This window comes from Melozone crissalis, unplaced genomic scaffold (assembly GCF_028551555.1).
Source record: "Melozone crissalis strain CALT ecotype California unplaced genomic scaffold, PUWL_Pcris_2 ptg000056l_1, whole genome shotgun sequence".
NCBI classification, from domain to species: Eukaryota; Metazoa; Chordata; class Aves; order Passeriformes; family Passerellidae; genus Melozone; species Melozone crissalis.
The window spans coordinates 10,616,027-10,629,673 of NW_026535834.1; the positions used below are offsets into that span (position 1 = coordinate 10,616,027).

The window sequence follows — 13,647 nt, forward strand, 5'->3', positions numbered from 1 at the left end:
TGGGAATGTTCCCTGGAGAGGAGAAGGCTCCAGGGAGAGCTGGGAATGCTCCCTGGAGAGGAGAAGGCTCCAGGGAGAGCTCAGAGCCCCTGGCAGGGCCTGAAGGGGCTCCAGGAGAGCTGGAGAGGGACTGGGGACAAGGGATGGAGGGACAGCCTGTGGACACAGCTCCCTCAGTGCCTTTCCTCCATCCAGCAGAACCAGAACTGATTAAACACAAATAATCCTCATAGTATAGGATAAAAGGTTTCTAAAATCAAGGGGTAATCAGGGGAGGTGGCAAGAAAGGCTGGGCCTGGTTGTTCCTGGGAAAATGTTAGGCTTTACTGGATCATGTGAAATTGCACCTGTGTAATCATTTAATGACTATGATAAATGATATGATTGTTAAATGTGATGATTGTTTGGTAATTGGATATACTTATTGTTTAATTGTAACAAGAATCACGAGAAATGATGTTTGGGGGTTGATGGAAATTACAAAATCCATGCTTGGATGAAATCAATGCATACAATAGAACAATGTAAGTTTAGTAATTAATATGTAGTTATAAACAATAAGTGTATAAAAACGTGCTCATCCTGAGCCCATGTTGGAGTCAGCTTTGGGTCTGCACCCCTGACAGCCAGAGCTCTCCAATAAAAGCAAGAAAAGCACAGAATCATTCTGTGATTGTGTGTTCCTGAACACCAATGATCCCCCAGAGTTCAGGGAGCTGCAGTGAAAGCCTGGGAGGGTGAAGCACACCAGCAGCACCTCGCCTCAATTCCCACAGGAATGAGCTGCACTCCTCACTGAGCCCCCCGAAATCCCAGTTTGGCCCAGAGCAGGTGGAAATTCCCTTGGCTAGAGGGATGTGGGCTCAGTGCCCAGCCCAGGGGCACTGTGCCCCTCAGGTGGGCACTGACAGGAACATACCTGTGCTGGGGGGATGCTCTGCCCCCTCTGGCTCTCTGGGCCTGGCTGGAGATGCTTCTGCAGGATGGGATTTGCTGCCAAGTGCTGGGAAAGTGTCTGACCTGTGCACACAAACACATTTTATAGATGCGATTCTGCACAATGGTCACAGCTCAGCCAGAACCAACAGATTTCAGCTTCTCCATGGCAAAACTATTCCCACTATTGCCAGAAACGTTCACCCTGAGCAGGAACAGAATTCAGTGGGAATTATTTGATGAGCTGGTCCATTATGAAGAATACCCTAAAGAAAACCCTTATGAGGAAACCTTACACCAGGACTACATTTAGGATACACCCAGAAGTACGGAATTGTTCGGCCTGAAGATTGATGATGCTGCTTCCAACCTGGCCAAGGAGAGTGACCAAATCCTCCTGCCACCACAGGGATGAGCTGTTCCCAGCTCAGTGCCAGCAGAGACATTCACCAGGAAAATGCTCTTATCTACTGGAACAATTTTAAATTATTTTAAATTCCAAATGACTCTCTGGAATGAAAGGTGATGGAACCCAGAGCCAGTGCAATACCCGCAACTAAAAACTCTTTGAAGCTCCAAGGTGAGCCCACGCCCCAGGAATGTCCCCAATTCCTGTACCCCATCACCCATGGCAGTTTATCAGCAGACCAACCAAACCCTTCCCAAAGCAAACCCCAAAACCCCCACTGCTGGTGCCCAGCCCAGCCTGTGGGTACAGACAGTGCCAGTCTGTGCCCCTGAGCTGAACTCCCTGGCATTCCTCTGAGCATTGCAAGGCTTTCAGTGTCACCTGGGAGGGCCACTGTCCCTTCCCCCAGCTCAGGGGACTGCCAGGTGTCCCCTGCGCTCCTGCTGCTGCAGAACTGCTCTGCCTGAGGCTGCAGGGAAGCACCAAGCACTGGGCAATGAACATGGCAATGCTTACAGAGCCTGCCTCAGCCCCAACCAGCACAGCCAGGCCTCCCCAGCCCTGACTTCTGAAGGGTTACACATCTCAATGGGGCATTTTAAAGGTCATTTTTACAAATGTGACTCGGCACTAATGCACATGGAGAAGGGATGTGAATATAAATTAGCTCTGGGCTGCACAACTGAAATCCTTCTGTCTGTGAATCACTGCAGGCTCCTTCTGCCTGTTTGCTTTTTATGTTCCCATCTTGCTTTCTGTTGGGAATGCAGTTCAGTGTCAGTGACATGGGAGGTTCCCTGATCATGGCAGGGCTGGAATTAGGGGATTTTTCAAGTCCCTTCCAACCCAAACCACTCTGGGAGTCTATAAAAGATGCTTTCAGTACACACAAAAACATCTTCAGAGCAGAGCTACAAACAGCTTCATCACGGACTCTGAGAGCAGAGAATGAGATTTTTGGACTGGAATATTTGCAAAATTCCTCAAAACTCTTTTAATTCCATTAAACAATAGTTTATACTGCTCATAACCAGCTGGGTTATTCCCTCTACAATCAGAGCAGCATTTGTCACCACCCAATTTCTATTTAGAAGAGCTCTGGGAAGGCGTTTTAAATTCACAATTATCTCTCAGGAATAAATGGAACCAGCTCATGATCCACAATAAGAAACATTTGCATTGTTTTCCTCTTCTCAACAAAGCCAATTCAATTTCCAGGCTATAATAACCCAACCTCACCCTGTTCAGCTCTGGCCATTTCCCTGCAGTGCCAGGGAATGTCTTTCATCAAATATTTACCACCCCTGGCACTGCCCCCTGCCCTGGCCTACTGCAGCTTCATGTTGGAAGCCAGGAAAAAATAGAATTATGTCATAAAGAGAGGAACATAATTCACATAGAAAAATCAGAGAGGAACATAATCCACATAGGAAAATCAGAGAGGAACACAATCCACATAGGAAAATCAGAGAGGAACACAATCCACATAGAAAAACCAGGCTATTAAGCAAGGCAGTGCTATATAGAACATGTAGCAGTTAATACCATGATTTCACCAAGGCCGTGTGGGGTTCCCAGGCTGAGGTGACACCAAGTGACACTCACATCACTCTCCTCCTGGGGGGCAGCGCGGCCACGGGGGAGCCCAGGGACTCCAGGCTGGCAATTCCACTCTCGCCGGTGGAGGTGGCGCCGGGGGAGGAGCCCAGCGAGGGGCAGTCCCCGGGAAATTCCAGTTTCCCCGCCGAGTCGGGGCTCTCCAGCTCGGCCATGCTGCTGCTCAGCTTGGCTCTCTTCTTGGCTGCGCTGCTCCGCAGGGACCGCAGGGAATTCTGCATCTGCACAGGGGGAAATCACAGGGGACACTCACGGCACAGGGATAAAGGGTTTTCAGCTAAATGAAAATGACCTCAGGGAATTCTGCATCTGCACAGGGGGAAAGGGACAGGGGACACTCACTGCACAGGGATAAAGGGTTTTCAGCTAAACGAAAATGACCTCAGGGAATTCTGTACCTGGACAGCAGGGAAAATAACAAGGGGCACTCACTGTAGAGGGAAAATGTTTTTTCAGCTAAATAAAAATGACCGCAGGCAATTCTGCATCTGGACAGGGGGAAATCACAGGGGACACTCACTGCAGAGGGAAAAGGTTTTTTCAGCTGTATAAAGTATTTTTCTGAGGGTTCAGCCCAGTCCATGGGGTGCTCAAGGCCCTGCTGGGCAGTGTGATCAGCACACACACCTTTCTGGGGGATTTTAATGGGTTTTTGGGGGATTATAATGATCCCTCTCCTGGTTTCACACAGAATCACTGGGTTGGAAGAGACCTACAAGACCATTCAGACCAACCCAATCCTAACACCTCAACTGAACCCTGGCACCCAGTGCCACATCCAGGCTGTTTTTAAATACATCCAGAGATGGTTTAAAACCACCTCCCTGGGCAGCTATTCCAGAACTTTATCACTTTTCCCATAAAGAACTTTTTCCTGATATCCAACCTATATTTCCCTTGGTGAAGCTTAAGGCTGTGTCCTCTGGTTCTGTCAGAGCTGCCTGTTTTACTTCACAGGAACAATTATCCTGTGAGCAAACAGCCTCACAGCAGTGCTGTACCCCAGCTCCCCTCTCCAGAGCACAGGGACAGATTCCTGTGCTCTTCAGTGGGATAAGGGAGGGGTTTGAGGGCTGCCAGCACACACCGGGACCTCAGGCTTTATCCAGCAAATCTGCACATGCTAAAAACAGAACCATGGACCAGCTTGGAAAGGACCTTAAGGATCATCCCATTCACCCCTGCCATGGCAGGGACACCTCCCCCTGTCCCAGGGTGCCCCAATGTCCAGCCTGGCCTTGGGCACTGCCAGGGATCCAGGGGCAGCCACAGCTGCTCTGGCAATTCATCCCAGACCCTCCCGGCCAGGAATTCCTTCCCAATCTCCCATCTAAACCTCCTCTATATCATACAATCAGTGCCCAGTGAGCAGAGATCCTATTGAAACAAGCAGGAAAATCTGTAATTATTAGAGTTTAATGCTGCAGCATTCTCCCCTCTGTTTGCTGACTAATTTTCACGTTAGAAATTCCCCCTCTGTTTAACACCTCAGGTTCCTTTCAGTGGGAAGCAGAGGATGGAAGGTACAGACAGGAAAGGAAGGTACAGACAGAAAAGCCAGCAAGTCACAGAACCCCAGAGTGGTTTGGGCTGGAAGGAACCTTGAAGCTCACCCTGTCCCACAGGTGGTGACGGCCTCCACCACCCCAGGCTGCCCCAGGGATGTGGAACACTGCTAAAAACCCACTTATCCCATTTCACCCACCTCCTCCTGGTCCACCTGCTCAGGCTGCAGGTGCAGCTCTGCCAGCCCTGCTGCCAGCTCCGTGCCCTCCCTGCTGCCAGGGCGCTCCCGGGGGCTGGGCAGCCGCGGGATGGGGGGCACGGGCCGGGCACCCCTCAGCGCCTGCCCTCTGCCCAGGGCGCTCCTCAGCTGCAGAGGGGGCTTCTCCAGCGGCAGGGGGGGCTTCTCCAGCTGCAGGGAATGCTTCTCCAGCTGCAGGGAGGGCTTCTCCAGCGGCAGGGAATGCTTCTCCAGCTGCAGGGAATGCTTCTCCAGCTGCAGGGAATGCTTCTCCAGCGGCAGGGAATGCTTCTCCAGCTGCAGGGGGGGCTTCTCCAGCGGCAGGGAATGCTTCTCCAGCTGCAGGGAATGCTTCTCCAGCGGCAGGGAATGCTTCTCCAGCTGCAGGGAATGCTTCTCCAGCGGCAGGGAATGCTTCTCCAGCTGCAGGGGGGGCTTCTCCAGCTGCAGGGAATGCTTCTCCAGCTGCAGGGAATGCTTCTCCAGCTGCAGGGAGGGCTTCTCCAGCGGCAGGGGGGGCTTCTCCAGCTGCAGGGAATGCTTCTCCAGCTGCAGGGAATGCTTCTCCAGCGGCAGGGAATGCTTCTCCAGCTGCAGGGAATGCTTCTCCAGCTGCAGGGAATGCTTCTCTAGCGGGCTGTCCCCTGGAACACACAGGGACAGTCAGGGATGGCGCCAGGACAAACCTCACCTCTCTCTGCTGTGTCTATAAAACTCCTCCTGCCATGGAATGAGTGTTAAATACACACTTGTGCAGGCTCAGGTATCAGTTTATTCCACTTTTAGTGTCTCCTTCCTTTAGGAAAATAGAAATGAGTGTTCCATGCATGTGCACACCAAGGGACACACAAGGATCACCAAAGTCCATGCACATGCCCTTAGTCCCTTTAACATAATTCACATAGAAAAATCAGGCTATTAAGCAAGGCAATCCTATATAAAACATGTAGCAGTGTTTCCCTTTAAAAAGTCATTAACTTTCTTCATTAAGAGAAAAACACTCATCCCTAAACTTCCATGGAAGGTGCTGTAGCAACAAAAGGCTCTTTTTCCAAAGAACCAGAGAAAATCAAAATGCATATGGAAAACTGCATATGGTAAGTGAAAAAATGCATATGGTAAGTGATAAATACAATAACAAATAATAAACACAATAATAAGGCAAGTGATAAATACATCTACAAGGCAGAGTCCCATTCCAGGGGCAGGAAATCCCCAAAGCATTCGGTTGGAAATTTTCTACACAAGCACAGAAATATGGGTCTCAGTGAAGATGAAATTTCAAACAGATTTCTTTAATCAGTGCAACATTTTGTGTGGAAATTGTTTGTTTCAGAAACCTCCAGAGTGATTAGGAAGCAGTTTAAGCTAAACAGACAATAAAGGTATTTTTACCCAGGGGGTTGGAACTGGATGAGATTTAAGGTCTCCTCCAACCCAAACCATTCTGGGATTCCATGACTCAAGTGAAGAGACAAAAAGGCAAAATGCACTGAGTAACCCTTTTGTTGCACATGGATTAATCAGGGTTTGAACAGTCCCAGGTATTTCTGTGCTGGCTTTCCCTAAAGTGCCCCATTTTGGGTTTATTTGAGTTGGAAGACAGCCCTTGCCCTGAGACATTACAAAAAGCAGAGCTGTAGATATTTTGCTTTATGACAAATCCCAATTCTCTTTTGAAGAGAAGCCTGCAGGGATGTGAGCAGTGAAGCCATCAGTAAATAAGTAAATAAATCAATAAATATAAATCCCTCCCATTCCTAACTGCCCCTGAGGCACTGCCCAATTCCCTCTCACTGCCACTGTGGGTTTCCTGACCACTGAAAAATCCCCCAAAATACAAACCCCAAACCCCTTTTTATCACTGAGACCATTCCCACCTGTGTTGTCTCCTGGCTTTCGGCTGAGCAGCTGCTTCTGGCCACCAGGCTTGGGCAGCCCCTGGAAGCTTTTGAGAGGCCAGGAGCTGGAGAGGCTCCTGGGATCCTCCTGGCACCTCCCTGCCAGGGCAGCAGGGGCAGAGAGGTGCTTGGGGCTGTTCCTGGGCGATGCCAGGGGGAAGGAGGGCAGGATGAAGGTGCCCTGGCTGGCACTGGGACCCTGGAAGGACATGGTGGGCTCTGCCTGAGTGCAAAAACTTCTCTGGGTCTTGCTGGAAAAACTGAGGCTGGAACAAACTGAGCAAAAGAAAAGAGAACAGTGCTTGTGGTGACTGGGTCTTGTAGTAAGAATTTATTATTAAAAAATACACCATAAGAATGATTTCCAGTGAAATAATGCACCATAAAATGATTTCCAATGAAATCATCTATCATAAGAATAATTTCCCATGAAATAATGCACCACTAGGCAGCCAGAGCCTGAAGCTTTGGCCCAAACAAGCAGACAAATCAACCAATTTCATTTTGCAAATTGCATTCCCCTCCAAAGGTGAGTTTAAGCCTTAAAATGATTTCTCAGGCAGGTTTTGTAGAACTGTTATTTAAAAACCAGAGCGATGCAAGCAGATCAAACACTGCTGTGACCCTCCCTTTTCTCTAACACCCTGACACAGTCAGAGACCAAAGGGGGGCTGTGAATTAACAACCACTCATTAACTGACACAGGAAGGAGGAGCCACCTGGACAGGGCCTGAACAACCTTCCAGTAGCAGTTCCCATCTCTTGGGGAAGCACAGGGACAAAGGGACAACTCCAAAATGACATGCCTGGCAGAAGCCACCTACCTCTGTCCTGCTGACAGTTATTGAGTCCCAGAAACTGCAAACCAGAGCCCACACTGCCACTCCTCCCACGGGAGTATCCAAGGGTCCCACACTGCCCTGAAACCTGGGGCTGATGAGAGCCCAGAGCACCTTCCAAGAGAGAACACAAAACCCAAATCAGTGTTCACACGTGCTGTCCAACAGAGAATATCCAATAATACTCCAAGAATATCCAATAATATCTCACAGGGAATGCAGACTCTGTGTAGCTCTGAGTGGGAAACTCACACTCCAAGCACTTCATTCCAGAGTCTCTAAGCAACCTCCAAAGGCAGCTCAGAGGGAAAAGGGAAAAGGGAAAAGGGCTGGCTGCTCTTCCAGGGCTCTGCTCCAGCTGGGAGCTGCAGGGGGGCAAAGGAACCCCTGAACAATCCCCTCTTTGAGCGGGTGACAATGAAGGGCAGCAAACACCCAAACTTGGCAAGGCCAGCACTCCCAGAGGGGACAAGGACAGGGCCCAGGGCCATGGGGACACAATCCCTCAGGTCTGGTCTTGCCCAGGCTTTCCAGATCCTTCTGGCCACTGAAATGTGCAAGGCAACAAGAGGCCAGGCCCTTGGAATCACTCAGAGAGAAGCAAGTCCTGGCTGCAAAGGCCCCATGTCCTCTGTGATCCCAGTGATCCTCTCTAGGTCACGGAGCAATCTCCAGGAATCAGAGGTCTTCTTGTGAATGACAAAAACTGGGCAATTCTAGGGACTCCTCGTAGGTTTGATGTGGCCTTTTTGTAGTTGTTCACTTACTCAATTTTGTAATTGTTCACTTTCTAATTTTTGTAGTTGTTCACTTACTAATTTTTGTAGTTGTGCACTTTCTGATTTTTGTAATTGTTCACTTTCTAATTTTTGTAGTTGTGCACTTTCTAATTTTTGTAATTGTTCACTTTCTAATTTTTGTAGTTGTTCACTTTCTAATTTTTGTAGTTGCGCACTTACTAATTTTTGTAGTTGTTCACTTTCTAATTTTTGTAATTGTTCACTTTTTAATTTTTGTAGTTGTTCACTTTCTAATTTTTACAGTTGTTCGCTTTCTAATTTTTGTAGTTGTGCACTTTCTAATTTTTGTAGTTGTTCACTTACCAATTTTTGTAATTGTTCACTTTCTAATTTTTGTAATTGTTCACTTTCTAATTTTTGTAGTTGTTCACTTACCAATTTTTGTAATTGGTAATTGTAATTGGTAATTGTAATTGGTAATTGTTCACTTACCAATTTGTAATTGGTAATTGTAATTGGTAATTGTAATTTTGTAATTGTTCACTTTCTAATTTTTGTAATTGTTCACTTACTAATTTTTGTAGTTGTTCACTTTCTAATTTTTTGAGAGCGTTCAATTTTTTCTGTTCAAGAGGCCATTGATCTATCCAAATGGGTTTTCTAAGATAACTTCAGAGTGGCAGGAGTTGTAGTTTCCACCAAAAATCCACCTCTACCTTCCCTCCCCACTGGGACAACGCATCTCTCCCCATACTGTGATGGGCTTTTTCTCTACGAATTCATTTCCCAATGAAATCTGTCCTGCCCGGCAGCTGCAGCCCGTCCCTGTGCCCCCACTCACCAGCAGCAAGCGCAGGGTGCTCGGGGGCCAGCTCCACCCCGGGCTGGAGGCAGGTCCTGGAGGTTCTGCTCCTGCTGAGGAGCAGCTCAGCACCGCCTGGGGTCCCCTGCGAGGGCTGGGCCTTCGCGGGCTGCACGAGATCACTGGCTGCAGCCAACTGCAGGGAAAGCAAAGAAACCGGGTGGGAAGGGAAAGCACAGCCCTGCTCTGGGCAAACAGCACAGCTACAAACATCCCCACACGAGCTTCGCTTTCCCACCTACCCAATATTCAAATATTTTAAGCATTAGAAAGTGTTTTAGCTGTTTTGCAGGTCTTACTAAAATACAGGTTAAAGCTACTCACACTGGAAGGGGAATAAAAACCCAACAAAATAAATGGTAAAGAACTGAACTATTTTAAAAATTAAATTTTAAAAATTAAACATTGACCTTTTGAATGATGTGCTTTAGGTGGGGAAGTGTTTAAATAGCCAAGAGAACCCCAAAATCCCAGAACTGAACATGGATCCCATCCCATCCCATGGATCCCATCCCACACACTCCAGACTCTTGCCAAACATACAATCCAGTCTAAAACTGTGCCTGCCAACACCAGCAGCTGTTACTGAGGATGGGCTACAGGTAGGGGGAAAATCTCAATAATGCCAATATTTAACAAAGAAAAGGTCATGCTTTAAATAGATTGTGATTTAATTAGTAAAATCAGTGATTTAGGTCATTCCCAGGCTGCTCTTCCTTGTGAGAGATACAGGAGGACAAGAAGCAGGAAAATGCTGAAGTGGTTTATTCCAGGTTATTGGAAAACAAGTTGGGATAAAAGATGTGAGACCTTGGCATTCCCACTCCTGCAATCACCAAACACCATCCCACCCACAGATCCTTCAGCCCATAATGAAATATTCCTTGTACAAACCACCACAGCCTGGTTTCAGCTGGGAGAGAGGGAATTTCCTGCTCAGGAGCTGGTACAGGATAAACTTCCATCCCGTTCTCCCATACAGATAAAGCAACATATGCAGAAGGAGTAAATTCCAACACTGCCATGACTGCACAGCTTCTCTCAGCTGCTCCCATCCCCGCTCCAGGAGTGAAAACTCTGCTTGTCCTTGTACCCAAATTAGAATTACAGGATTGCAAATTCACTGAACAGCCTTGGAGGTGGGAAATACAGCAATCCCAAAGCCGACAGATGTTTCCCTGGGATAACAAATCCTAGAAAAGGGATTTCTCAAACGAGTTCAGATTCCTTTAAATTTCACAAATGCTGGAAAACACCTGAATCCATCCACCACAGGAATTGGTAACTTGGTTATCAAAGCACAGCTCTTGAGAGTGACCCATGATGGAATCCTGGAATGGTTTGGGTGGAAAGGGACCTTAAATCCCATCCCATCCCATGGATCCCATCCCATCCCATGGATCCCATCCCATCCCATCCCATGGATCCCATCCCATCCCACGGATCCCATCCCATCCCACGGATCCCATCCCATCCCATCCCATCCCATCCCACGGATCCCATCCCATCCCACGGATCCCATCCCATCCCATCCCATGGATCCCATCCCATCCCACGGATCCCATCCCATCCCACGGATCCCATCCCATCCCATCCCATGGATCCCATCCCATCCCATGGATCCCATCCCATCCCATGGATCCCATCCCATCCCATCCCATGGATCCCATCCCATCCCACGGATCCCATCCCATCCCATCCCATCCCATCCCACGGATCCCATCCCATCCCACGGATCCCATCCCATCCCATCCCATGGATCCCATCCCATCCCACGGATCCCATCCCATCCCATGGATCCCATCCCATCCCACGGATCCCATCCCATCCCACGGATCCCATCCCATCCCATCCCACGGATCCCATCCCATCCCACGGATCCCATCCCATCCCATCCCATGGATCCCATCCCATCCCATGGATCCCATCCCATCCCATCCCATCCCATCCCATCCCACGGATCCCATCCCATCCCACGGATCCCATCCCATCTCATCCCACGGATCCCATCCCATCCCACGGATCCCATCCCATCCCATCCCTTCCCATCCCATGGATCCCATCCCATCCCATCCCATCCCACGGATCCCATCCCATCCCATGGATCCCATCCCATCCCATGGATCCCATCCCATCCCATCCCACGGATCCCATCCCATGGATCCCATCCCATCCCATCCCATGGATCCCATCCCATCCCATCCCACGGATCCCATCCCATGGATCCCATCCCATCCCATCCCATGGATCCCATCCCATCCCACGGATCCCATCCCATCCCACGGATCCCATCCCATCCCATCCCACGGATCCCATCCCATCCCATGGATCCCATCCCATCCCACGGATCCCATCCCATCCCATCCCACGGATCCCATCCCATCCCATGGATCCCATCCCATCCCATCCTACGGATCCCATCCCATCCCATGGATCCCATCCCATGGATCCCATCCCATCCCATCCCACGGATCCCATCCCATCCCATGGATCCCATCCCATCCCATCCCATCCCACGGATCCCATCCCATCCCATGGATCCCATCCCATCCCATCCCACACCTTCCACTGCCCCAGGCTGCTCCAAGCCCAGTGTCCAAGCTGGAATCACAGCAAACATTCCCTCCCTGCATCCCCTCCCCGTGGAGCTGTGCCACTGGGAGACACCAAAGGTGCTCCTAATCCAACACCAGCAGCATCACAATGTTCTCCCACAAAGAGACCAGCACCACACAAAGACAGAACAAGACCTCCCCAAAATCCTCTCCAGCTCCAGAAACAGCAGGGCTCAGATCCCAGAGGGACACCCAAGGCAGGGACACCTTCATCCCACACACTGCTCACCCTCTGTGTCCCTCTGACCCTTGGAAAACAGAGGTTTTGTTCCATAAATAGAATTTCCCAGGTCATTTGAACTCCCCACAAAGCCCAGCTATCAGTTTCTCCAGTTATCAGATCAATACGGAAATGAGAAAATTTCCACACAGAGTGAGGGGAGATCCCACAGTTCACACGGGCTTTGTGGAAGGCCTTAAATGTCCAGTGAAATGTTCAAATGCTCCCGTTTCCCCCAAAAGGACACTCTGGGCACCCAAGGTACCTTCAGCAGCAGGGAAGGGCCTGCAGGGTCTGTGTGTGCCAGGGGAAACTCTCACCTGCAATATTCCATATTCCCACCTGCCCCTGAACCCCTGAGCAGCTCCAGGGATGGGGAGCCCACAGCTCTGCAGAGGCTGCCACACAAACCCAGGAGTCCACGTGCCTTATCTGCCTTTTATTTTCAGTACACATTAACTTACACGTGTTTTACTCACACCTTATCTGATAAGGAAAGTCTAGACACAGCCTTGGACAACCACCTGTAACATGACCCTAAAAACACTGGCAGGGAAACAGCTTTAAACATTAAGCTACTTCCATGCATCCCTTCAGCCACAGAATGACTCCAAAAGTTAATTTTTAAGCAAATTCATTTCAAAGGAATGTCTGAATTAATAATTAATATTTGACATGTCCAGAAAGCAGCTGACTGCCTGAGATTTCTGCATGATAAATGCATTTTCCTTACTGAGGGAGCTAAGGGCAGATGCAGGGCAGACTCCCCACACAGATGCAGATTCCTGGATGGCCCAGGGACAGGAGATGGACACCCAGCTCCTGGAATGTCCTCGGCCCAGGGAACACAGCCAGGTTTGCATTCCCAGACTGAAAACACAATCCACCTTCCTGCAGCCAACACACATCCATGGAATGTCCTGAGCTGGGACCCACAGGACCATCCCAGCCCCATCCCTGCCCAGACCCCAACAACCCCACCCTGGGCATCCCTGGCAGCGCTGCCCAAACACCCCTGCAGCTCTGGCAGCCTCAGGCTGTGCCCATTCCCTGGGCAGTGCCAGCACCCTCTGGGCAAGAACCTTTCCCTGAGATCCATCCCAAACCTCCCCTGGCCCAGCCCAGCTGCTCCCTTGGGTCACCAGCACCGCTGGACAGTGTCCCTGCCCCAGAGAGCTTCAGTCAGACGTGATGACACAAAGGATCAGGATGTGAAGAAGGAGCAGCAAAGGTGTCAACTACAGCAGTCGGGTAAACACTGCACTATTAAAGCACCCTGGTGTTTTAAGTTTCCTTTACAGGAACTGGGGTCTGGCCAGCAGGACCCAAATTCATCCTGTGCCCACTCATGTTCCCAGAGGGCAGGGATGGGTGGGAGATTGGGAATTGGGAATTCCTGGCTGGGCTGGAATTGCCAGAGCAGCTGTGGCTGCCCCTGGATCCCTGGCAGTGCCCAAGGCCAGGCTGGACATTGGGGCACCCTGGGACAGTGGGAGGTGTTCCTGCCAGGCAGGGGTGGCACTGGGGGGGATTTGAGGTCCCTTCCCACCCAAACCATTCCAGGAACTGGTGATTTTCCCCATCTCCAAAGGCACTTTACACACCAACCACACACAACCCATAAGCTCCTGGCTTTCTCCCTCTGCAGGGCTGGAAACTCCTCCCACGTTAGAGATAAACACAACCACATGTACAAAGGGCTCGTTCCTCTCAGAAAAGGACCATTCCCAGAGCCCCTCCCTGACTGCCTTGCAGAGGGGCTGT

General features: G+C 49.8%; 1 protein-coding gene across 2 annotated transcripts in view; it reads right to left on the reverse strand.

Annotated features, from left to right (window-relative positions):
* Window positions 1-13,647, reverse strand: part of TOGARAM1 (TOG array regulator of axonemal microtubules 1) — a 34,716-nt gene that overhangs the window by 18,312 nt on the left and 2,757 nt on the right. For both annotated transcript variants that reach the window (XM_054286834.1, XM_054286833.1), the window contains exons 2-7: window positions 9,028-9,184; window positions 7,432-7,560; window positions 6,587-6,883; window positions 4,668-5,350; window positions 2,951-3,183; window positions 920-1,020 (exon numbers count right to left, since the gene is read on the reverse strand). In XM_054286834.1, coding sequence (XP_054142809.1) covers window positions 920-1,020; window positions 2,951-3,183; window positions 4,668-5,350; window positions 6,587-6,883; window positions 7,432-7,560; window positions 9,028-9,184 — 1,600 coding nt within the window. The remainder of the gene's footprint in view (window positions 1-919; window positions 1,021-2,950; window positions 3,184-4,667; window positions 5,351-6,586; window positions 6,884-7,431; window positions 7,561-9,027; window positions 9,185-13,647) is intronic.